The sequence below is a fragment of the Delphinus delphis genome, chromosome 2 (genome assembly GCF_949987515.2).
Source record: "Delphinus delphis chromosome 2, mDelDel1.2, whole genome shotgun sequence".
NCBI lineage: Eukaryota > Metazoa > Chordata > Mammalia > Artiodactyla > Delphinidae > Delphinus > Delphinus delphis.
In genome coordinates, this window is record NC_082684.1 from 105,175,163 (window position 1) to 105,199,963 (window position 24,801).

Below are 24,801 nucleotides of genomic sequence, written 5' to 3' on the forward strand. Positions count from 1 at the left end.
ATGTGGAACTTACTTGGAAATGACTCCAAAAGTAAAATGGATTTCTGGGTGGATAAAGGGATAGAGAGAAGTGGTAAAGCAAATAAAAGAAAGTGTTAACAGCAGAATCTAGGTGGTAGGTATACACGCGGTAATTTTCAACTTTGCTGTATGTTTGAAAATTTTCACAATAAAATATTAGGGAAAAGACAAAAATATATTTTAAAAAGGAAGAGATGTGCTTTAAAAAATAAGCAGATAGGGACTTCCCTGGTGGTCCAGTGGTTAAGACTTTGCCTTCCAAAGCAAGTGGTGTGGGTTCGATCCCTGGTCGGGGAGCTAAGATCCCACATGCCTCGCGGTCCAAAAACCAAAACATAAAACAGAAGCCATGTTGCAATAAATTCAGTAAAGACTTTAAAAATGGTCCACATCAAAAAACAAAAATCTTTTAAAAAATTTAGCAAAAAACAAAAAGAAGCATATATATTTGAGTGAAGTTTGCCTTTGAAAAAGGTAACTGAAAGAAAAAGATCAATCCTTACATGTACTGGTGCTTTGGAGTTTACAAAACACTTTCACACAGATTATTTTAGTGATCCTCACCAAAACCCAGGTATTCTAGTCTCATTTTATGCTTGAGAAAACTTAGGATCAGAACTTGCCAAATATTACACAGCCGGTACCTCACAGTGCTGGACTTAAAAACAAACACCTCCGGCTCCTCCACCTCTGTTCTTTCAAACACACCTCAACGAGGGACCTGCCGGCAACCGCAAACATTTGAAGACCACGTGGAAACTGCTGATGTGCCACCAGCCCTTTGCTTGTCCCATGAGCAGAGTGACAAGGCTGAAGCAGCTGTTGTACTTACACTAGCAGGACATGAAAGGGAGAGGCACGCAGACAGTAAATGAGCATGAACTCAACAGACTGAAGGTGTGCTTCCAACCCACACAGAATAAAAGAACTGGCAAGCCCCCCTTGCTGAGTTCTTTGAGGCCATCCCCAAATTCTGGGGAAATCTGTGATATCCTTCCTGTCTATATAGATGGGCAAACTGCATACGAGGCCTGTAGCTAAGAAACTGCAACACAAAACTTGTCAAAACAGCTCTCTGACAAGATATTCCACCACTCTTCTTACCAGAGCAGAACAAAAGTAGAAGAGAAGGACGAGACCCAGGAACACTGCTCAACCCTGACACGGCCAAAATGAGAGGCAAAAGCTTTACTAGTCCCTCCCACAGATGAATCACTGGCTTCAGGGTATTTTGGCTTTTTATTAAAACATTTAACAACACACTCCAATAATTTTGGTTAAATTTAAACAGGTGAGATAGACCCGTGGAATATGAATAAAAGCCCTTTCAGTCTTAGAGACTGGTGTATTTATCCGAACATTTACTTAGTGTGCCAGACACTTGGGGAACCGTAATGAAACTAGGACACAGTCCTTGCCCTCAAGTGGCCTATAATCCAGTCGGAGGCTCAAAAGAGAAAACCGAGCCCACAAGGGCTATAGGAGAAAGTCCCTAGAGCCGGGGAAAGAGAGTGCAAGCATAACCAGGGCCTCAAGAAAGATTTCAGCTGGGCCTAAGTCTGGGAGGATATGTATGTGCAGAACTGTGGGCAGAAGAAGGGGGCGAGGGGCTGCACTCCAGGCTGGCTCCTACAGAGGTCCTGGCTAAGGAAGGCTACCTGCAGCCTGAGCACGAGGGAGAGGAAAAAGTACCCCTGAGGGATGCCTGCCAACTCATTTTAGAGAGTGAAGAGGACAGATCAGAGGGCCTCACAATATGCCTTACTTGAGGAATTAACTGGGATAGGGCTGAATATGGCTGCGACTTCCACAAACATGGGAACCTAAGGTAGGGCTGGAACCAACTGCCCCAGTAAGTCAAGACTTAACAAAATCTTAATAACACAGATTCAGGATGCCTGCTTAAAACCCAGGCGGACCTGTGATGTCTGTTGCCTAGCAGAAGGCCACAGAATGGTAGATGTAATAGAGACAGGTGGTTCTCAGAGCAACAAGCCAGGAGGTAAGCACCAGGAGCAATGGCTTTGAATCCCAGCTTAATGTACGGCCTTGGGTGAGTTTCTAACCTCTGGCGCCTTATCTGCAAAAGGGAAATGACACTAGCCACCTCACAGGGTTGAAATGAGATTATATCTGAAAGGCATCCAGCACAGTGCCTACCACGTAGGAGGCATCAAGGAAAGGGGGATATTACTCATATGAACAGTCTACTCTCTAAGAACTTCAGAGTCCAATGCCTCCTACCATCCCACTGTGTTGAGAAACCAGGCTGAAGCTACTGACTTTGGATACCACCAAGGGCTTACTCATGTCCTAAGCAACTTCTCCCTCTGTTCTTTGATTTCTTTTTATGTTAATTTTTAAAAATACTTTGCCCATTAAGGCATTTTAGGTTATTCTGAGATGTCTGCCTCACCCTGCGGTCTCACATCACAAACCTTCCCTTACTGAAGAACTCAATCCAAACAGGCAAGCCGTCCAAGGGAAAACCAGTGTCATAAGCCACTTCACAGGGAACATTTGTGCCAGAAGGGACCACAGGTCCCATCCCAACACTCGCTTCAGCAAGGATAGGGTCAGGGCCAGCCCAGGGCAGGTCTGAGCCGATAGAGCTGTGACATTCATAACATCACTCTTAAGAACCAAACTTAGAGTTATGGTGGCAATGATATTAAGCACTAAAAAAAAAAAAATATATATATATATATATATATATATATATATATATATATAAAATACAAAGCACTTTATGTATATAGTAGGCATTCAAGAAAAATTTTAAAAGCAGTTATCTTTATAGCTAGGCCTGGCAAGATAATGAGATTCTATACACCAAAAGGCATAAGAACACAGTGATGACAGAACTCACAGCCCATGAGCTCAAGATAAAATTATAGCCACTATTTCAGGAACAGAAAGTTGGGTCTCATTTTCTCAACCACACTTTCACAGGGAAACTTTCAGTAACTCCAGATCATCTACCAAGGGCCGGTGACCCCTAGTTGCAGGGGTGGGGTCACTCAGGTCACACACAAAGAAAAAATTCACTTTCTTTTAGGAAAATATAAAAATTTGATTAATCCACGCTGTATGTCAAGAGCAGGCAACAAATTTTATTCCATAGCTAGGAAACACCAAGAAACCACTAAACTTTGGTGGACTAGGGTGGGTAATTTCACCAGTTTTGTGGAGGATGGTGGGCTGGCAGGGAAAAGGAGGGAGGAAGACTAGGAAGAAGGGGAAGGTGGTGAAAAATAAGAGAAAACTACGTGGGGGAAAAAATGACACAAGCAAATACTAGAGATAGACAAATGGAGAATCGGTCTGAGAGCTGAAGGCAGTAACCCCTGGTTAGAGGTTAGCGTGTGACCACGCCATCATGTCACCTGTTGTGTTCTGCCCACCCAGCTGCACTAATCCTTAAATCTCTATAGGGAAATCTACTGGGCTTACCAGGGTGGAAATACATTATTCCCTGAGCACAAATGCTCTGAAAGAGACTTCCAAAAACCAAATCTAAACCTACAGCCTCCATGCTAGTTAAAACTGGTTTCTATTTCTCCTTTATATGGGCTGGCTGGAGTTTTCACTTCTACAGTCTAGTCCACACAATTCTCCAATTCAACCAATGTTTGTGGAAGGCCTAATGTGTGGGGGGCCACAGCAGGGAACAAAACAGACGTGACTGCCCCTCACAGAGCTGATCGGCGACACACGGTGGGGAGGGCATCCGTCTTCAGCAGTGCACTAGGTGTTCGCAAAAAGGGAGGGAGGGTGAGCGTAGGGTCTCCTCGGATACTCACATAAATCTTTCAAGGGCAACTCAAAGTCCTAGCTAAGGAAAGGGAAAACGGAGTAAATCTAAAGACTGACAAGAAAATATTAAATGCTACAGTTTAGAGTGCATCCTGATACAAAACTGTAAGTGTTCAAACTGAACACAGCATTCATTATCTGTAACCACATAGACTGAAATGGATAAACAGCCAGAGTATTTTTTAGTAATACTTAAATACGTTCATAAAGATGACCCAGTCTAATGTATTACAAGATCCTAAAGTACCTTTGGAATCATTAAGAAGCAGATTATGTTTATTGAGTTTTACTGTTAAGTACATTTCTTGTACTTTGAATGTCGGTATCTCATGTTAGGAATCGTGTCTTAACATGTGGCCTAAGATATACCTCAACAAATGGGCTCCATAATCAAACACGTTTGGGAAGTGTTGCACACTCTAAACACCACTTGGAGATTCACAGTGCATTTTAGGAAATTAAGCTTTCTGACAAATCCTGTATGAAAGAAATCTGCCAAACTTAGTCTGAGCCAGTAATTCCCAAACTAATTTGACCACGGACACTTTATTCATTTAATACTTATTAACAGTCCACAAATTGCTTCATGGAACACATGTGGGATACGCTACAGGTGTAGGGGATGATTAATCCGAGAATGCAATTGATTATCAATCTCCCAAGCATTCTGATGAACTGGTGTTTACTATATGCTATAGAAATACAAAAACTTCCCCAATGAATTTCTGACTGGAATTCACTCAACAATAAGCTAACTTAATATATTTTTAAGAAAAATATTTTTAATGAACTAAAATTGGATCTTGATATGTTAATATAAAGGAATTCAAATTCATTATACAATAATTTGACTTTGCTAAACTGCTGAAAACTTATCTTCCCTAAACATGGGTTTTTAAATTTCCAAAGTATATTGAATATCTTAATTTCAAAAGATTCATTTCCTTAAAGAAAAAATACTGAACTAAAAGAATGCTGATATTTACCTCTGCCTATTATCTGATATGCCTAATTACAAATATCTGTAACTGAGATGTGGTATCAACATATATAGTTCATGAATAACAAGCATGGGACTATTATTTCTATGGTTGTGGGGTTATTTATAATTTGACTCCTCCTCCTGAAAAACCTAACCTTAAAGCCTACATTGGAGGTTTCATGGAATCCAATTCCAGGGACTGAAAAACTTTCTTCAGTTAACCACAAAAATGAAACTCAACAAACATTTATTTAACACCTACTATACGCATACCAGTGGATTAAGCACTGTAATGATGAATGTATTTTTCTGGACCCCAACTCAAGACAATGGTCTGACAATGGGCAGAATACTTGAGACTCTTAGAAACACAGGGGACCTCTAGGCAATGTGGATGGCAGAAGAGCAAGCTGCTACACTGGAAATGCTTACAAGACACCTGGGTGAATTCGGGACCCAGGACCCAGGACTCTTTCTTAAAAAGCTATGTTAGTGACTAGAAGTTTGATATTACTTAATGCAAGATAACCAATATCAGATTTGGGTCAAACACGTGAAAGCTGTTAAAGCTTCCAGATTCAACTTCACCTGTGACGTCTTTTTTTTTTTTTTTTTAAGCCAGTTAGGTAGCTTAACATACAAGCATTACAGTGACATTAAGAGCAGCTTAGGTTAATAGTTTAAAACTATCACAGGTTTCTACAAAGACTCTGTAGGAGAAGGAATCCAAATCTGATCATCAGAATGAATTTGAATTTTTAGATAGCGCAAGACAGGGGGAGAAATCACTTCGTCTGTGTTATGCAACACTGAAAAAGACTTTTCACTTTTATAGAAAAGGCATGATGACTGCTAGTAATTTAAGACAGAAAATGAACCAATTTCTATCCCTCTAATTTGGGAGGTCTAGCAGTACTCAATAAGCAAGAAAATCAAGACAGTTTTGCAAATGACTCTTAAAACACAGCAGCAACCAGAGGGATGATCCTCAACAATCTGCAGCCATTCATACAGGAATATTTTCCCCTAGTTTAATAACACATAAACCAACGCGTGAATTCCAGCTCTAACATTTCAAATCAGAGAACCCGAAAGCTGCTGCAGTCTGCCTTCATGAACATTTTTTTCCTTTTTCTAAAAAGGAAAAATACCTTCCCTTTAGAAAACCTTAACAAAGACTAAGCCCAGAAACTCTGACAAAACATAGCCAAGGCAATAGGCGCTGGAGAAGACATGCAATTTAAAAACACAGTCACAAACTGTCCCAGTAAGACCGCTTAATAAAAAATTAACCTTGTTCTGCTGAACGCTTCAAAAATCGCGTTTCTGATACTATTTTCTAATTACATATGCTTCAGGTACAACATGCATGCTAATGAAAGTGAACCTCAAATACATGTGCAATGAAGCAAAGCTGATGTTCCGGATTACATTTTAATAGTCCCAAAGAAAATGGAAAACTGCAACTGCATGCTTGTGCAAAGCTGACAGAGGGAAAACGCAACACGGTGGTAGGGTCCAGTACCCCGGCTTCACAGTGCCAGCCGGCCTTCCCTTTCCACCACGAGAACCAAAGGAACAAAGTTCACACTGACTTAACGATCAGGGTCGCGCCAGAATATCCTGGGGCGGGGCGGGGCGGGGGGGGGGGGTTCCTCTGTTTGGGAGGTAATGGATGCAACCGCCTGGGTCAAGTTCACAGAGGTCCCTCCTGCTCGACACGTCGGGTCGGATGTGTCCCAGGGACCGAAGCCGCGGCTCGGAAAGCGTCCTAAGCACAACTCTACTAAGCACGGTGCCCAGGACTAGGGTTGGTCCGCCTCCAGTCGCTGCCCTGGCAAGACGGCCCGCTGGCGTCCGTCAAAGTCATCCAAAGCCGGGCGACAGGGCACCGCGGCCCGGGAGGGAGCCCCACCCGTCCCTGTGGGAAACCTGACGCGCCACGGAGCCCGAATTTCACCGCGGACCAAAGCCTCGAAGCCCCTGCCCGCCCGGCACCCCTTACCGTGCTGCCGTTGCTGCTGCCAACGCTTGACTCGGACTCCACGAGGCTGGAGCCGCAGGACCGGGCCGAGGCGGTCGTCGTCTGGCCGGGTGGGAGGCGCGGCCCGCCGGGCTGCAACGGCGGCGCCGCGGGGCCCGGCGCGTCCTCGGCCTCGTTGCCGCCGTGGTACACCACCCGGCTCTCGGAAGCGTGGATGCTCTGGGCACAGCCCATGCTGGAGGCGGCGTCGCCGACACGCTGGCGGGTAGCCGCGAAACGGTCAGTAAACGGCCAGCCCGGCGCCTCGCAGCCGCCTGAGCGGGCGGCGGCGAGCGCCGGTCTCGCGCCAGGAAGTGCGGCCGCACCTTTTATCGCAGTGCGGGAGCAGCAGCTGCGGCGGTGGGGAGGGGCCGGTAGGGAGGGGGCGGTGGGGCGGGCAGCGCACCGCGGCCGCCCCTCCGAACGTGCCCTTCCTGAAGCAGGAGCCGTTAGCCTCCTCCCTTACATCGCCGCGCTCGCCTCGGCCGCGCCGCGCTTCCGGGGAATTTCGGGGGAGGAGATTTGAGCTCTCCCGACCCGAGAGCAGGCGAGTCCGCGCCGTGGGGCGGCACGACCCCCGAGGGAGGTGAGTTTCCTGCTGCGCCCGCTCACCGCCCCGTTCCCGCTCCGCGGCGCTTTAGCAGCCGACTCTCGAGGCTCGGGCACCCACGCCGCTCCGCGAATAAATAAATGCTCCTGATCCCAGGGCTGGTGGCGGAGAAAGCTAGCCTAGATCTCTCGCCGTTGAGGGGTAGGGGCCGGAGGAAGCCGGTCGGGGCGGCGAGGCAGCGTCCGCCCGGGTAGGGAAGGAGAGACCTCGGCTCCAGTGGGATCTGAAGCCGTGCCGTCGAGAAGCACTGAAGCGGCGGCGCTCACCCGGGAGCTGCGGGCGGAGCGGCTCCGGCTCCATTAACCGGGCCGGGTCTTCCCGGCAGCACGCCGCGCCCAGCCCCCAGCTGTGACCTCCAGCGGGTGCTGGCGTCAATGCAAAGCAGCTGGGGCGCCCGCCGCCTCCTCCCGGGCCCCTCCCGCCACTGAGCAGGCGCGGCCACGACGGAAGGGGCGCGCTACCCGGCAGCGGGGAGAAAGACTTGCCCAAGGCCACACACAGCCACCCCTGCCGGTGGGCTCTGATCTCCGGCCTGCGGCCACCAAAACCCAGACCAATGGGTTCGAAAACCGGCTCCGGCTCCATAACTTAGCAGCTGCATGACTAATAAATAAGTAGAGATAACGGTCACTATCTCGGAGCCATTAAAAGAGGCCGGTGGAAGGACCTCTGTTTCGGGTGGTCCCAGGCAGGTGGGGTCCGGGCGTCATTGTCGGGGGCCGCAGTCCTTGTGCGTTCCCTCTGGCGCCAAGACCTGGAGCACCATGCCCGCCTACACAGGCGACCGGGAGGCTGTGATGCTGGGATGCTAAGAAGCTACATTTAGGGGCAAGCTGGGCATGCCGTCCCACTCTCCTCTTAACCAAAGGACGGGGCGCCCAAGGCCCCAAAGGCTCCTTGCTTGCGGGAGCAGAACCAGGTGTCCGCCGTGCCGGGCGCGGCCTGTGATGACGCGAGACGCGTTGGCAGAACTACATCCCACACATATCGCCAGCGGCTCGCTGTGTGACTTTGAGCGAATCACTTAGCCTCTCTGTGCCTGGGTCTCCTCCCACGATCAGCGAGAGGGTGGCACTCCTGGGCGTCCATCAAGGACCCCGGAGCAGCCCACATCGGACCCGCCCTTTCTCCCGCCCTCCCTGCGGCTCCCGGTCAGCCGAGACCCTGGTGCGACGGGTCCCTTTCCTCTCCAGCCGTCCACACCTTTCCTAGCGCGGCCCTGGCAAGACCCTGAGGTGCCAGGGCTCCCGCCTCCAGCCCGGCTACTGTAAAGACCCGGACGCGTGCTCCGGGCTGGAGTCCCTGTTGCAGCGCTGAGACTGCCAGACGGGCTCAGGAGGCGGGTTCCCTGTGGTGACTGGGGCTTCAAGACGAGCCTAAGATCCACAGCCCTGGCGCCCGTCGAGCAGGGGTATCCCGGGCTGGAGATGCGCACCGGGCAGTTTCCCGAGGGCGGCAGAGCTCAAAGGCCGGGTAACCGGAGGGCAGTTTTGTGCTATTGGCCCTCTTTACTAGCCGAGCGGGCCCAAACCACTGGCACCTAACTTACACTATCAAGTTTAAGCACATTTAGCATAAGCACATTTAGCAATCTTATGTGTGCCTCCACGCCTTATAAAAGTACCAGCGGCTCAAAGAAGATGTCTTGAAAGACACAGAAAAAGAAATTTACCATCAATTGTAGTGTTTTCTGCCTCTGTTTTGCTGGGTTTTGAATGTAATTTTTCCAGGCAGAATCTGCACTCTTCTAAATAAAGAGTAACTGGTGAAGAAAACGCTTTGAACCGTCAGAGTGCTTGAAAGTCTATCTCACGCCCTCTGTCCTCCCCTCCCCACCTCACTGAGAAGCCGGGCCTTGATGACTCCCGGCACTGACCTTGCCTCCTCCAGGGGCTTCAGGCTGCCCTCTGGGCTCCCCTTCGCAGGCAGGACCTCGGTGTCCTGGGCTCGCCTTGGAAATCCTTGAGCCCTGCTCTAATTCGAGGTGGGGACCCTTATCCCCAGCCCCGCCTCGCTGGCCTCCTGCGCTGCCCTTTGCTGTCCTGAGCTGGACTCTTGCCCTCTCTGTTGCCAGAGACCTGTTGGATAGCAGCGTTAACTGATTTCCAGCTCTGCAATTTGGAGACTCTAGACTTAGAAAGCTAAGGCTAAGAACAAAGCAGGAGCAGACAGCAACGGCAGGAGTCCTCTGCCCACTTCTGGGGTCACAAGGAACAACCGCCCACTCACTTTCATCCATACTCTGGAACTCAGCCTGGGACACTCCAGGAAGTCACAGTCTCTCCCCGCCACCCCCCATCTCAGCTTCAACTGCCTAACATCAGTTCCACCCCACCCCTCCTTCCCTGGCCATAATCTGCACCTTGAGGTCCCTGAACACTTCTCTACCCAGTTTCCCCAGACCTCAGTGACAGGGGACACAAAAGGGGTCACAATGACAGAACTAACCCAAACCTCACTGGCATGGGCCACCCACTGGCTCACCCAGGACTCCTGATCCCCTATGAAGAATCCCAGCCCGTGTGGTATGTAGGGGGCTCACGAACCATCCCACTCCTGCTGCAGGAGAGGCACCCCCAGCCATGTGGGTACCCGGAAGTTCCATGGCACGCAGGAGAACATACTCCTCCACCACCCCCCAATCCATTCCCCCAAGCAGAGGTGCTTGACACCCACCAGGCTCAGAATTGTAGTTGAAGGTCAACTTCAGTTTGGTGTTTTTTTGTGTTTTTTTTTTTGCGGTACGCGGGCCTCTCACTGTTGTGGCCTCTCCCGTTGCGGAGCACAGGCTCCGGACGCGCAGGCTCAGCGGCCATGGCTCACGGGCACAGCCACTCCGCGGCATGTGGGATCTTCCCAGACCGGGGCACGAACCCGTGTCCCCTGCATCGGCAGGCGGACTCTCAACCACTGTGCCACCTGGGAAGCCCCCAGTTTGGTTTTTGTTTTTGTTTTTGTTTTTTTTAATGTGGACCATTTTTAAAGTCTTTATTGTATTTGTTACAATATTGCTCCTGTTTTGTGTTTTGGCTCCTTCGCCGGAGGCAAGTGGATCCCAGCTCCCCAACCAGGGATCCAACCGGCACCCCACCTCACCCCACCCCACCCACATAGCCCTGAACTGGAAGGGGAAGTCTCAACCACTGGATCGCCAAGGAAGTCCCCTCGAGCAGTTCTTACTCTGCGGTCTCAGATATGAGGTCAGTGGGGCCGGGAAAGAAGTCACCCAAGGGACAGAGGCCAGCCTGGGCCCCCACCCACCCACTAGCACAGGCCATTCCCAGGAGACTCCTCAGTCCTCATGGCCGCTTCACCAGTTCATGAGAGACATGAAGATGCAGGGTCCCACACAGCTTTATTCTATCTAAAACCCAAACCGACTCCGTTTCCACACCTCTTACACTTAAGCTGACCCTTTTTACAACCGATGCTCCCTCCTGGCTTTATTTCCTCCTCCACCCAAGAGTCAGCGTTCAAAGACTGCTATTGGCACTCTGTTTTCTACTCCTCTCCTCGCCTTCCCCATTGAACTGGACTTGAAGCAGCCACAAGTGGGAGAGATCCTGCACCCTGAGGTGTGAACCCCAGCCCTGCCATACATCCCCTCTCCAAGCTGCTTTCCTCTACTGTAAATCTGGGATTAAGGGTATCTACCTCTCAGGGATTAAATGGGCTAACTGACATCAGGTGCCTAGAATAATTACTGAGCGCCTGCATCTTAGCTCCCACCTTCTCCTGGGTCCTTTCCACACCACCTTCCTCCAGGTCTCCGCACAGACTGCCAGCAACTGCTGGAGGAAATAAAATGACCCCGAGGTTCAATACCCCTACAAATCTGTGGCATCAGACTTCACCAGGTTCATTTCTCTAGCTTTCAAACTTTTGTACAATGTAATTTTTTTAATGTCTTTATTGGAGTATAATTGCTTTACAATGTTGGTTAGTTTCTGCTGTATAACAAAGTGGATCAGCTGTATATATACATATATCCCCATATCCCCTCCCACTTGCGTCTCCCTCCCACCCTCCCTATCGCACCCTTCTAAGTGATCACAAAGCACCGAGCTGATCTCCCCGTTCGATGCAGCTGCTTCCCACTAGCTATCTATTTTACATTTGGTAGTGTATATATGTCAATTCTATTCTCTCACTTCGTCCCAGCTTACCCTTTCCCCTCTCCGTGTCCTCAAGTCCATTCTCTACGTCTGCGTCTTTATTCCTGTCCTGCCCTAGATTTCTACAATGTAATTTTTAAATTGTTTTAAAATTACACATTTTATAATATACACATTAATACATGCTAGAAAAATAGGAAAAGAAAAAGCAAACTTAGCAGAAGTATATAAAGTGTGCAGAGGCAAAGGAGAGTCTCTCTTCCTTCCCACTCCCTTCCTTCCATAGAGGTAACTACTGTTAACAGTTTGGACCATATGCTTCCAGACCTGCTTCTATGTTAAATATTATACACACACACACAGCTATTAGGATATCACAAACAGGGCTGCCGTGAACATCCTTGAATGTATCTTTTTCTGTAAGGTGGACTGCTAAAAGTTGAATTGCTTGGTGAAAAAGTTATGTACCCCTCAGCCCACCGCAGCTCCAGAAGGGATGAGGGGAAATGAAAACATAGAGCCTGGCTGAGCTGAGGGACTGAGAAGGGGGAGCTCTTTGGACATGCCCTCTGCTCCTGGATAAGGGGGATCCAGCCACCCCCAGATGCAAGGCCTCTGTTGATCATCCTCTCCAGGCCCCTGGCCTCCTTATCTTTATTTCTGTCTGTACTCCCAAGCCTTTAGTAAAGTGTTTGAATGTTCCAGCCTTTCTCAGATAAGGGAGGGACTGGATGATCCGCCCCTAGGCCAGAACTGTAAGGAGGGAGCAGCACTTCCTATAGGTGAGAACAGTAGAGAGAAGCCCCCAGATGCTGTCCTCTCACTCCAGAATTCAGACGTACACCTGCATTTCTCTCCTCTATTTGGCTCCAGACCTTGGTACTCGTGTTTCTCCTGGAGCTCAGGATTGACAACCTAATGTGGACCCCCTTCCTCAAAACGACCTTATTAGCTCCTGCCGTCTCAGACTCCTCCACTCCCAACAAGGAGCTCTGCCCCCAGTGCCAGCTCCCTGGCTCCATCCACACTTTCCCACCACACCAGGGGGTCATATCCTCTCCCACCTACTGGAGAAAGTCCCAAATTCCTAACACTGCTGTATTTGTTTGTAAAGGTCAGAGACCAACTCCACTAGTTCAGCCAGGGTAGGTACTTACTGCTTCATTTCCCAAGAATACCGGAAGAGAAGAATACAGGGACCCAGATGCCACTAGGACCGTCTCGCTGTCCTGACACCTCAGCTCTCTTCATGTCGCACTGGATCCCACAAATTCTGTGACCGGTTCTGCCTTCCTCTTCTGAAAAGTGCACTGTCCAGGTGTGTGCAGGGGGAGACAAGCATGGGGCAGTGCGGGGGAGGAATCTGGTATCTTGGGGGAAATTCACAGGGTCTGCCCTGCAGGTCATGTTGTTATTTAATAACAACAGTCCATGCCTCCCTCTACCCTGGACCCAGTGCCCCAGCCCTGGCTCCGTCCCTGGCCTCACTCCCCCTCCCGGGTAGGTGGGACTGGCCTCAGGTTTCCTCAGGAATGGCCTTCTCAAGAAGCAGGTCACAGGGGGGTCAAGTGACATGCCAAGGTCACACAGCTGGATGGGCCACAGCCAGGACCCATGAAGTCCTCCAGCTCTTGTTCTTTCCCTGGGGGCTCATCCCAACCCACCCAGCCTCCCAACCGCCCAGCCTGTGGCTCTCAGCCAAATTCCACCTGAAAAGAGCACTTGGTTTCTAGGGGCCAGGAATGCTGTTGACTGCCCCTCCTTCAGGGCAGGAACAGGGGAGCAACACAGGGTCTCCTGGCCTGGAGGAGGAGAGCAGTGTGTCCAGGCAGCCCTGAGATGGAACCTGTGACAGCGATGACACCGGCCAGCCTGTGTGACAAGCACTTCACGTGTGTGAGCTCACGTATTCCTCAAAACGGCCCCATGAAGTGGTTACTATTGCTCCTCCCGCTCCCCTACCCCTGCCCCCATTTTACAGACGAAGACACTGAGGTTTTTTAGAACGAGAGCTGATGCAGGTCTTTAATAACCCAATACCCACCCTTTACAAAGGCTCTTAAAAACAGAAGATGCTTCTTTAATACAATGAAGCATATTTATTTCCAGCTAAGAGCTTTCAAGATATTTAATAATGAAGCACTAGAACACTCCCCAGGGCTGGGACTCAGCGGGTCTACTCTAAAGGGTGCCCCAAGACCAAGAAGCACTTGACTAGAGCATAATTAATGGATTCAGAAATAAAACGAAAGGCAACAACCAGCGCTGCTATTAGCCAATGTTATCTAGATGGTCTGAGAAGTGCAATGAGACGTGGCTTAGAAATTAGAACTGGAGATAAAACTGATCATTAATGGCAAGTAATGTCGCTTTATACTCAGAATACGCAGAAATCAATTCAAGAGTTATCAACATGAAAGGTTTCCCTACAGTGACCAGATTAAAAGTAAAAAGTAGTACTCTAGACTATCAATGGCCCAATAGAAAATATAATGACAAAAATCACGCTAAGTGCCGGGTTCTGGCTCGGCCCTTATATGGAACCCATGTTTCCCCAGACCTCACCTTGGTCACCATGGTGGTAATGACCCACATTTTGCTGGCTCTTTCCCCCTCTACTAAGGCAGGCCTCCAGCCTCCTGCAACGTTTCAGCCAGTTGCTTCTGGGAGTGTCTGAGGGGGTCTGGGGTGAGGCAGTGAGATCACCCCCCACTCTCTCCCTTCTGCTGGCACCCCACACCATGTTAACAGCTGGGCCCTGGCACCGACTCCTGAGGCTGTGAAAGCTGAGGCCCTGGAGTCCTCAGGGTGCTGAAGCTCCTCTGGGCTCCAGGCACAAGTCGGGGAAAAGACACACTTACAGGGTCACCAGCCGCGTCTCAGGTTGCCCAAGACTCTCCTCTCCAGGTTTTCACACTGAACGTCCTGCACCCTGGGAAACCCTCAATCCCAGGCAAACCAGGCCGACCGGTCACCCTACACCTTCATACACACGCGTGTGCGCACACACACAGTGTCTCACTTTGTCTCCTAGGCCCTGAAGGCATGCTGTTTGCGCCCTGTGTCTGGCAGAGTTTATATCTGGGCAAAGAGCCCTTCCAGCGTCAGTTCACAGATTTTCTACTGGGGACTCAGACTCACGCTCACCCCTGGGTAGAGCAGGGAGACCCCAGAGCCCTGCGGCTTCCCCGTTCTCCTCCCTCCAGTGACGCACATGCTCCTTCCCACCCCTTCCATCCACCCGCCACAGCTTAAACCTGGAATTTGCGCTACAAAGAAGCATCCCCGTCTAAATATCCCCAAAGCCCTGAGAGGATGATGTTGTCATCTTTTCGCTATTGGAGAGAACATGGAGGCTCGGGGAGGTTAAGTAACTTGTCCTAGGTCACACAGAGAGCAGACGGCAGAACCTGGGTGCACACTGTGCCCTAACTGACGCCAAAGCCCAACCTGTCCCTACTGTGCAAGCACTTCCATGAAAATAAGTTTTGGCGATAGTAACTTACATACGGGAAACTGAGGAGCGAAACATCACTGATGCTTGAGAAGCAGCAAGTGAATATGATACACCCCAGAGCGACTGTGGGCTGCTTCAGTCCCAGGATAAACGGGAGGCAAAATGCAAAGCAGCACACTGTTCACCAAAAGTATTTGGGGCTTTTTAAATGTCAGCCGCAACGATCATGAATCACTCCTCTTAAAGCTCTTGATCCAAAGTAACCCTCCTTTTTCCTCTGGCCTCTCTCCTGATTCATCAAGTTGCTTCTGATGGCCTGAATCACCCGCCCTGAGTTCTGGGTCTCAGGCCTCCCACCTCCCATGGGAAAACTGTCATTCCCTTCTCTCGGGAGGGGTGTCCTGTATAAGTGTGCCCAAGCCTGCTTGCAGGGGAGAGAAGACTTTGGAGGGGAAAGACTCCAGCCTAAGAAGCAGTGCAGCTGGAAAAAGTCACAGTAGCAGGCTGGGCCTCATAATAACCGGGGTCCCAGATTCATCCCTTCATGTACAGACTCTGCTGAGCGTCTAGCAAGTGTAGGCACTGGGTTGGATACTGACGATACAGTGATGGCCAAATAGCCCCTGCCTATCAATGGAGCTCATAATCTGGGGTGGAAGGCAGGCTCCTTCATTCAACTCCATCAGAGTATAATTATAAGCTGATGAATGCTGTGACGTCCAAGGAGCTCTGATTGTGTAGCACAGTGGGAAATGACTTAACCTTGAACAGAGGAGAGTGAGCACCAGGATGTTTTCCCTGAGCTGAAATATGAATGGATAGCTGTTTTTCCTGCCCAGCACCCATTCATCCTTATAGCTACCTAATTTTCCTCTGGGAAACCACAGTCACGCCTAGTATCAACTCAAATTATTTGGGTGGAATGTTTAGTATGTACCACATCCCCAGCCACAGAAATTGATTTCGAGATAGGCACGTGATCCAATCCAGAGTTAATGTGTGTTGATGTTACTGCTTGAACCCCTGATCAAGCCATACCTGAAGTCCGAACTATGCTGGGACTTTTTGGCTTTAACCACTTCCGCTTTTTTTTTTTTTTTTGTGGTACGCGGGCCTCTCACTGCTGTGGCCTCTCCCGTTGCGGAGCACAGGCTCCGGACGCGCAGGCTCAGCGGCCATGGCTCACGGGCCCAGCCGCTCCGCATCACATGGGATCCTCCCAGACCGGGGCACGAACCCGCGTCCCCTGCATCAGCAGGCGGACTCTCAACCACTGCGCCACCAGGGAAGCCCCACTTCTGCTTTTGATTAAGCCTCTTTGGGTCTAAATTTTGGTCTCTTGCAATTAAAAATGTCCTATCTGGGCTACAAAGTAATAACATTAAAAAGTATATAGGAAGGAACATTCCAGGCAGAGGTAAGAGAAAGCACAGAGTACAAAGGCCCTGAAGTGAGAGGCAGGAGCAGGGTAGGTTCAGGAACTAGCCCCTTCTAAGCTGTTGGCCACTTTTCTGAAGCTCCTTACGATCATTTCCTTTTGAGCCTTCACAAGCACTCTGAGATGAGTATTACCATGCCTATTTTATAGATGAGGAAACTAAAACTCACACAGGGGAGGTGACCTGCTCCAGGTCACAGAATAAGGACACCAACCCAGGCCTCTCTGACTCTGAGATCCATGCTGTTCACCTTCATCTCACGTGTTTCTGTCCCACATAGGATCTAACGGGACCTCCGTCCCTTCTTTTCCATCCCACTCCTCTGACCAGCTGGTTTCTAGTTGGGTTCAGCCCATGGAGGCACAGAAGAGGTTAGAATGCAGGAGGAAGGGGAAAGCCAGTCTGGCTCTGGCAGCATCACGGCAGTGGCTGCAGCTGGGTTGGTGGCAACAGTAGCTGGCGGTGAGCATCGGGGCGGCACCTCTAGCAGCTCAGCAGCAAGGTGTGTGTCCTCCTGGGGCCTGGCAGCTTCCTGATCCCTTTGGAAACACCCTTGTCATGCTTCTGTGTCTCCCGCTCTTCCAACACCTTTTAGCCAATTCCTCTCATCAACACTGCTTTGCCTGAGATATCTCGAGTGGTTTGTATTTTGCTGGCTGGCCATGGATTGATGTAATCATTGATGGGGTGACTGTTACGAACAGTCTCACTGGCAGAAGGTGTTACTGCCAGCTGCTGCCGGGGTAGTCCGCTGGGCTCAACAAACAGCAGATAAGGCAGGGATGGCAGGGATGGGGTCTGATCTTGCTCTGCCTGCCTTCAGAGCTTTTAACTACCAAGCCATAGCAACTTCTCATTAAGGCAGGGAAGACTGTCTACCTCCTACTGAGCCAGACATCAAGGGCTTGAGTTAACTCTGGAGAATTATGTCCCAGGCTGCCCATGGACTTAAGGTGACTCTAGAGAGAAAAGTTTTCAGAGGGAATCAGAATTTTAGTTCCAGACTCGAGATCACCTAGGCCAGGACCAACAGGTTGTGATGAAATAGCCTGCCCAAGAGTCAGAACTGCATTCACCCCTGACTGCCCCCAGCTCCTGTGTGACCTGACTTGAGAAAGTCCCCCTCCCACTCCAGTCCCCACCTATGGAAGGAGGAGCTGAGCCATGGCAGACACGGTGTGTTTCCTCCCCAACACACCGTGAAGGGCCTGGGAAGCCGTTCTCCTCTCACCTGCTTCCCAGGCCCTTCCCAGCCCATGGGGTGATGCTTGATGGGTTCCAGCCAATCGCAGTCACTCCTTTCCCTGTGTCAGAGATTCGTTTAGTCATGAGCTCGCGACACACCCCTTGTCAATGGGATGTAGGGTGTCCCTGGGGGATGGTGCGGAGAGGGGTTTCTGGGAAGGTTTTCCTCACTCTGAAAATAGAGACACGAGAGAGACACCTGACTGCTTTCTGCCTACAGAATGGCTGGGCAAGAAAGGGATGCCTGGTGCTGTTTCAGCAACCTGACCACCGTGAGGGAGAGCTGCCAACACCTGAGGGCAGCAGAGTGGAAAGATGGACAGAATCTGTGTCCTCGCTATCTTGAGTGTAATCCCATAACCGCCCAACATCTGAACTCCTTGTTAGGTGGCGTAAAACAGTTTTGTTGTGTAAGCTATTTTTAGTTGGGCCTTCTGTTATCTGCAGCCCAAAGCCTTCCACCTGACATATGAGGCCACCCGATGAACTTCCCTGTCCTTTTTAGATCTAACATTTTGTGATCCAGCTCCTCTTTTCAAAGGGGCAAGAGGGGACTTGTCCAAGGCCACACCATGCGTGTGGTGGAGCCAGGACCCCAAGCTGCTGCATTCTCTCCTACCATATACCCCTTTACCCCTTTGCGCGAGCCCTTCACGCAGTGATGGACATCACTTATTGTTTCAAAGAAATGCTTCATTGTGTCACTCATAACTTCTCTGAGTTGAAGGGGAGTATGGGACTGGATAAAGATGACCCTAGAGGACTTCCCTGGTGGCGCAGTGGTTAAGAATCTGCCTGCCAATGCAGGGGACATGGGTTTGAGCCCTGGTCCGGGAAGATCCCACATGCCGCGGAGCAGCTCAGCCCGTGCGCCACAACTACTGAGCCTGTGCTCTATAGCCTGCGAGCCACAACTACTGAGCCCACATGCCACAACTACTGAAGCTCGCACACCTAGAGCCTGTGCTCCACAACAAGAGAAGCCACCACAATGAGAAGCCTGCATACCACAATGAAGAATAGCCCCAGCCTGCGGCAACTAGAGAAAGCCCAAGTGCAGCAACGAAGACCCAACACAGCCAAAAATAAATAAATAATAAATAAATTAAAAAAACAAAACAAAAAGGAATGGAGGGCCCAGAGACAACACAGATGGACAGAGAAAAATGCCTTAGAATGATTAATATCCTCAGAGACATAGGGAATGATATTGCACCCATGAAACAGAAACAAGATGTTAAAAACAAAGAAAATCTAATCATAAGGAAGAAATTTGAAAATTAAAATCATAGCAGCAGGAAAAAAGTTGAGAGAGAAGTTGGAAGATAAGTTTAAGGACAATTTCCAGAAAACAAACAAAATCACAAACAAAGAGACCACAGAAGAAAGGTAAGAAAAGTAGACGATAAATCCAGAGGGTCCAACAGTCAAATAATAGTTCCAGAAAAAAGAATAGAGGAAGTGAAAGAAAATTATCAAGGAATGATTTAAAAAAACTTCCCAGAGGACTTCCCTGGTGGCACTGTGGTTAAGAACCCGCCTGCCAATGCAAGGGACATGGGTTTGATCTCTGGTCCGGGAAGATCCCACATGCCGCAGAGCAACCAAGCCTGTGCGCCACAACTACTGAGCCCGTGCTCTAGAGCCCGTGAGCCACAACTACTGAAGCCCATGTGCCTAGAGCCCGTGCTTGGTGACGAGAGAAGCCACCGCAATGAGAAGTCCGCGCACCGCAATGAAGAGTAGCCCCCGCTCACCTCAATTAGAGAACACCCGCAGCAACAAAGACCCAATGCAGCCAAAAATAAATAAATAAATTTAAAAACAAAACAAAACAAAACTTCCCAGAGCTTAATGACACAAAATTGCAGATTGAAAGGCCCACCTTGAAAAGATACACACACCCCCAATGTTCATAGCAGCATTATTTACAATTGCCAAGATATGGAAGTACCCTTATCAATAAATGAATGGATAAGGAAGATGTGAGACCTAGTATTCCACTGTGTGTGACACACACACAGTGGAATACTAGTCAGCCATAAACAAGAATGACATTTTGCCATTTGCAGCAAAATGGATGGAGTTGGAGGGTATGATGCTAAGTGAAATAAGTCAGACAAAGACAAATACTGTGTGATATCACTTATATGTGGAACCTAAAAAATACAACAAACTAGTGAATATAACAAAAAAGCAGACACAAATATAGAGAACAAACTAGTGGTTACCAGTGGAGAGAGGGAAGGGGGGAAGGGCAATATAGGGGTAGGGGAATTAGAGATATAAATTCTTAGGTATAAAATAAGCTACAAGGATATATTGCACAATACAGGGAATATAGCCAATATTTTATAATAATTATAAATGGAGTATAACCTTTAAAAATTGTGAATCACTATATTGTACACATGTAACTTATATAATATTATATATCAATTAAAAAAAGGCCCACCTAATTCCCAGCACAATGAATGGAAAAAGATTCATTATGACATTAGAACACCAAGGATAAAGAAATGATTCTAAAAGCTTCCAGGAAGGAAAAAGCCATTCATATAGAGATGATCAAAAATCAGCATGAATGGCATCAGCTTTCTCAGCCTCAACACTGGGAGCCAGAATACAGCTGGATAAAGTCTTCAAAACTGTAAGAGAAAATTATTTCCAAACTTAAATTCCATTCCCTGCCAAACTAGCAACCTAGCATAATGATAGAAGAGAGACATTTTCAGGTAAGCGATGTCTCAGAAAATGTTATCTCCTGTGTATGCATTCTCCACCAAAATGAGAAAGACAAGAAAATAGTTGATCCACACCAGAGGGAGGTGTAGGAAAGTCCCAGGTGACGGCTGTACAGCAGGCTGGAGTCAGTGGATGGAAGGCTCCAAAAGGAATATCTCCAGGAAAAAAGTGAATCAGGGACTTCCCTGGTGGCACAGTGGTTAAGAACCCACCTGCCAATGCAGGGGACATGGGCTCGAGCCCTGGTCCGGGAAGATCCCACATGCTGCAGAGCAACTAAGCCTCTGCGCTGCAACTACAGAGCCTGTGCTCTAGAGCCCAAGAGCCACACCTACTGAGTCCGCATGCTGCAACTACTGAAGCCTGCGAGCCTAGGGCCTGTGCTCCGCAACAAGAGAAGCCACCACAATGAGAAACCCGCGTACCACAACGAAGAGTAGCTCCCGCTCGTGGCAACCAGAGAAAGCCCATGTGCAGCAATGAAGACCCAACGCAGCCAAAAATAAAATTAATTAATTTAAAATAAAAGGTGAATCAGATATAGTGTCTGATGTTTGACCCTACAGAAACTAGGTCTCAAGGTCTCTGGCTTAAAAAAAAAAGTATTCTTTAAACATTTAGGAAGAATTAATGATAACTGCAAAGAAAACTCAGCAACAAAGAGGAGGCAAACATTGTATTATATGAACTTGAAAATGTACACATTATAACATTTCTGATACTGAGATGCATCCTGCAAACTATGGAGTGTCACAGTTTAGTTTCTTCGTGGTACATAAATAATGGTGCATCTTACAATATTAGATTAGGAGAATTATAGTGATATCTCCAGAAGGATAAAAAGATGTGCAAGGAAGGAAATGTAATTATAGTGGTTCATGAATGAACAAGACATACAGCCATAATGAGGTAAATAAGCATTAATGGAATATGGTCTTTACCAAAAATTGTGATATTACCATATTGGGAGGATGAAAGAAGGAAAAGTAGGGCATGAGTGGTATAAAATAGTCAATGATCCATCCTCCATAACGGGGAGTAAAAATACAGCATCTAAAATCAATACTTCAAAAAAAAAAAGCAATATGAGTACATTATTTAGAAATATGTAGGTAACTACCAGAAGAAGCAACTGAGAGTCTGAAGGAGGGATTCAGGGATGGGGAAAGTGGGGTAGGGAATTGCTGGAATTTCTTTTCTGTTGTTGTTATAAACCTTATGGTACTGTCTGGCATTTAAATCATGTATATGGAGTACTCTGGTTTGGATGGAATGAAAAAAGGAAATGAGGGAAGGAGGGAATAAATCGGGAATTCTCCATGGATCCCAGCCTCGAATCAGGATGGCTGGGGACGATGCCCCTTTATGAAATCCGATTGATGGGAGGGGAAACTGAGCAATTGGAAGGGACTCCCATTATGGGGAGATTGAACCCTCCTGTAGTGGGATGGTAGATCCTGCCAGGAGAATTTTGTTTTCAGGTCCTGCACTCCTTTAGAGGCGCTGACTTCCTCAAAAGAAGGAGGTGGCTCCCAGCAGCGGCTTCACCCAGGCCCTCCTGGGGTTCTGCTCTATGCAGCCTTGGAGCCAGGGATCCAGGCTGGGGTGGGGTCATCACAGTCTGGCAGCACCGACCTGTTCTCTTACAGTGCCTTGGGCACCGGCCGGGAGGGAACAGCAGATGCACCCACTCCACCTGGTGGAGGAAGGGAGATTGCAGCCCGGAGTCCTGGATTTTTGCAAAAGTTTCCCTGTTGGGAAGAAGCACTACTTTGCTACTCGGTTGTTACAAACTAGTCCTCAATTTCATCTTCCTCTTAATTCAAACACTCTGTGACCAAACATCTTTGATTCCTACTCCGGAGCTGCTCCAGATATCCACTGCTGTATAATAAACCCTCCCAAACCTAGTCACACCAAACAACCACTGTCTGTTATGCTCTAGGATTCAGTGAGTCAGGAATTTGGATGGGGTTCCACAGGGTTGGCTTGTCTCTCTATTCCATGATGTCTGAGGCCTCAGCTGGGAAGATGCAAATGGATGGGGGCTGGAACCACCTGGAGGCTCCTTCACTTATATCTAGCGTTTTCGGCTGGATGACTTGAAGGCTGGGCTCAGCTGGGATGGCTGGCTTAGTGCCCCCATGTGACCCCTCTTTGTGGGTTGGGCTTCCTCAAGGCATGGTAGTCTCAGAGTCGTGAAACCTCTTACCTGGTAGATCAGGGTGCTAGGAGTGGATATCCCAGTGAACAAGGCCAAAGCTGCCTGTCCTTTTATGACCCAGTGCTATGGACTGAACGTTTGTGTCCCTTCGAAGTTCGTTTGTTGAAATCCTGATCTCCAATGTGATGGTATTTAGATGTGGGGCCTTTGGGAGGTAATTAGGTTTAGATGAGGTCATGAGAGTAGAATCCCATGATGGGTTTAGTGACCTTATAAGAAGACAAATGAGCGACCAGAGCATGCCCCCCAGCCTCAGTCAAGGGAGGACACTGCCAGAATGTGGCCATCTGTAAACAAGGAAGAGGGCTCTCACCATACGCCAGATCTGCCAGCACCTTGATCTTGAACTTCCCAGCCTCCAGAACTGTGAGAAATAAATGTGTGTTGGTTAAGCCATCCAGTCTGTGCTATTTTGTTATAGCAGCCCAAGCTGACTGAGACACCCAGCCTCCGAAGTCCCACAGCATTGTTTCCCCCAGACTCTATTGGTCAAAGTGGTCACAAGCCTGCCCAGATGAAAGGAGAGGGGACATAGAGTGGCCTCTGAAAGGGAATGTGCAGCCATCTTTGTAAGCCGCCACAGAAGTCCAATACTATTAACCAGAACGAGAATAATTTAAAGTATTTTACACATATATCTGTTCATTGGGTAGATTAACGAGGAAGCCAAAGCATTACGATAGTTAAGAGTCTGGGATTAAAGTCAAACAGAACTGAGTTCAAAAAATTGAGCTGCGGGACACCACCTCACTCCTCTACACCTCAGTTCCCTCGCTGGCCAAATGGGGAGAGTAATATCTCCTTCATAGGTTGTGTTCGTTTTTGGTTTTGTTTTTGAGGATTACACAGGATGGCATATGCAAATAACTTATGCCACAGTAAGCATTCAGAAAAGGTTAGTCCCTTTTCTCTAGGTGATTTCGAAAGCTGAATTTCCATTATTTCTATTATCTCAAAACTTTTAAAAGTTGTGCTACCATTGCAAGTCTTTACAGATATATAGAAAAAAATAGCTGCCTTTCCTCAGGGGACAACACCTCCATTCTTTGAGGGAATTGTCCAACCCCTTGTCTCCAACCATGCTGTCCAACAGGAGCTACCATCTTCTGCCTCCTGGGTCACAGTGATAGATCGGGGAGCGGACCAAAGAGCCAGACTGGACCCACCATTACACCCCCACCTTCCAGGCCTTAGTGGTTGCTCTGGAAGAGGGCCTATGACCCCAGAGGATCAAGCACACTCTTGAAGATTTGCCCTTTTTTTTCCCAACTAGCTATCAGGGAAGTGAGCTCCCATGTGAATCCATGATTTTCTGATGGCCAGGATCCCAGCCTTAGGGAGAAAGCCAGGTCAACAGCAGGAGGTCACTGTGTACACAGGAAGAAACAAATCCAAAGAAAAGCAGGGACTGAGAGGTACAGAGAGAGGCCTGGACCCACCCCTGAGCCCCGTGGCCTGGAGCTGTCCCCCTGCAACTTCCTGGTTAGACAGCCCCTCATTTCCTTTTCTCCTAAACTATTTGATTTGTTTTCTGTCATTTACAACCAAAAGAATTCTGAGTAAAATACCACTCTGACTTATATAGTTTTTATTAAAAAGTTAAATTGTTCATAAACTCCAGTACTTTCGCTGCTATAGGGAAACAAATAAATGACTGTGACACACCTCCCAAGTGATAAAGCCCACGGGTGTGTTGAGAGCTGCTGGATTGAGCTTCCTGCAATCCATTCCAGTTTAGACAGATGAAATTGATTCACTGAGTGATGAAACTTTTCAGTTGGAGGGCCACCTCCTTTCCCAAACGAGCCACCAGATTTTCTCACCTATGGGTTCTGTTCTCACCAGTATGACCCTGGTCCCTGCCTCCGGCATTTGGCCACACTCTGGCTCAGAGCAGCTGACATTGCAAAACCCAGCTTGCCCCAGGCCCCAACAAAGGAGATTAGAGGAGATTAGAGATATTTGCCCTCAGGGCACTGGGAAGAAAAGATCCCTTGAGAGCTGTGTGCTTTGATACAGTTTATTTCTCCTCTAATTGAGGAGTTGGCTTTGGAAAAAAACAGTTCCGGTTAGAATATAAATAAGTGATGCCTCTAAAAGTAGAAAAGAATCTTATTGAGAAAC

The 24,801-nt window shown here is 48.5% G+C and overlaps 1 protein-coding gene across 1 annotated transcript in view; it reads right to left on the minus strand.

Annotated features, from left to right (window-relative positions):
* PDE8A (phosphodiesterase 8A) overlaps positions 1-8,307 on the minus strand; it is a 136,598-nt gene extending 128,291 nt beyond the window's left edge. The window contains exon 1 of the mRNA XM_060005363.1: positions 6,825-8,307. Within this exon, the coding sequence (XP_059861346.1) occupies positions 6,825-7,037 (213 nt within the window). The 5' untranslated portion in view covers positions 7,038-8,307. The remainder of the gene's footprint in view (positions 1-6,824) is intronic.
* Positions 8,308-24,801: the final 16,494 nt, after the last annotated feature.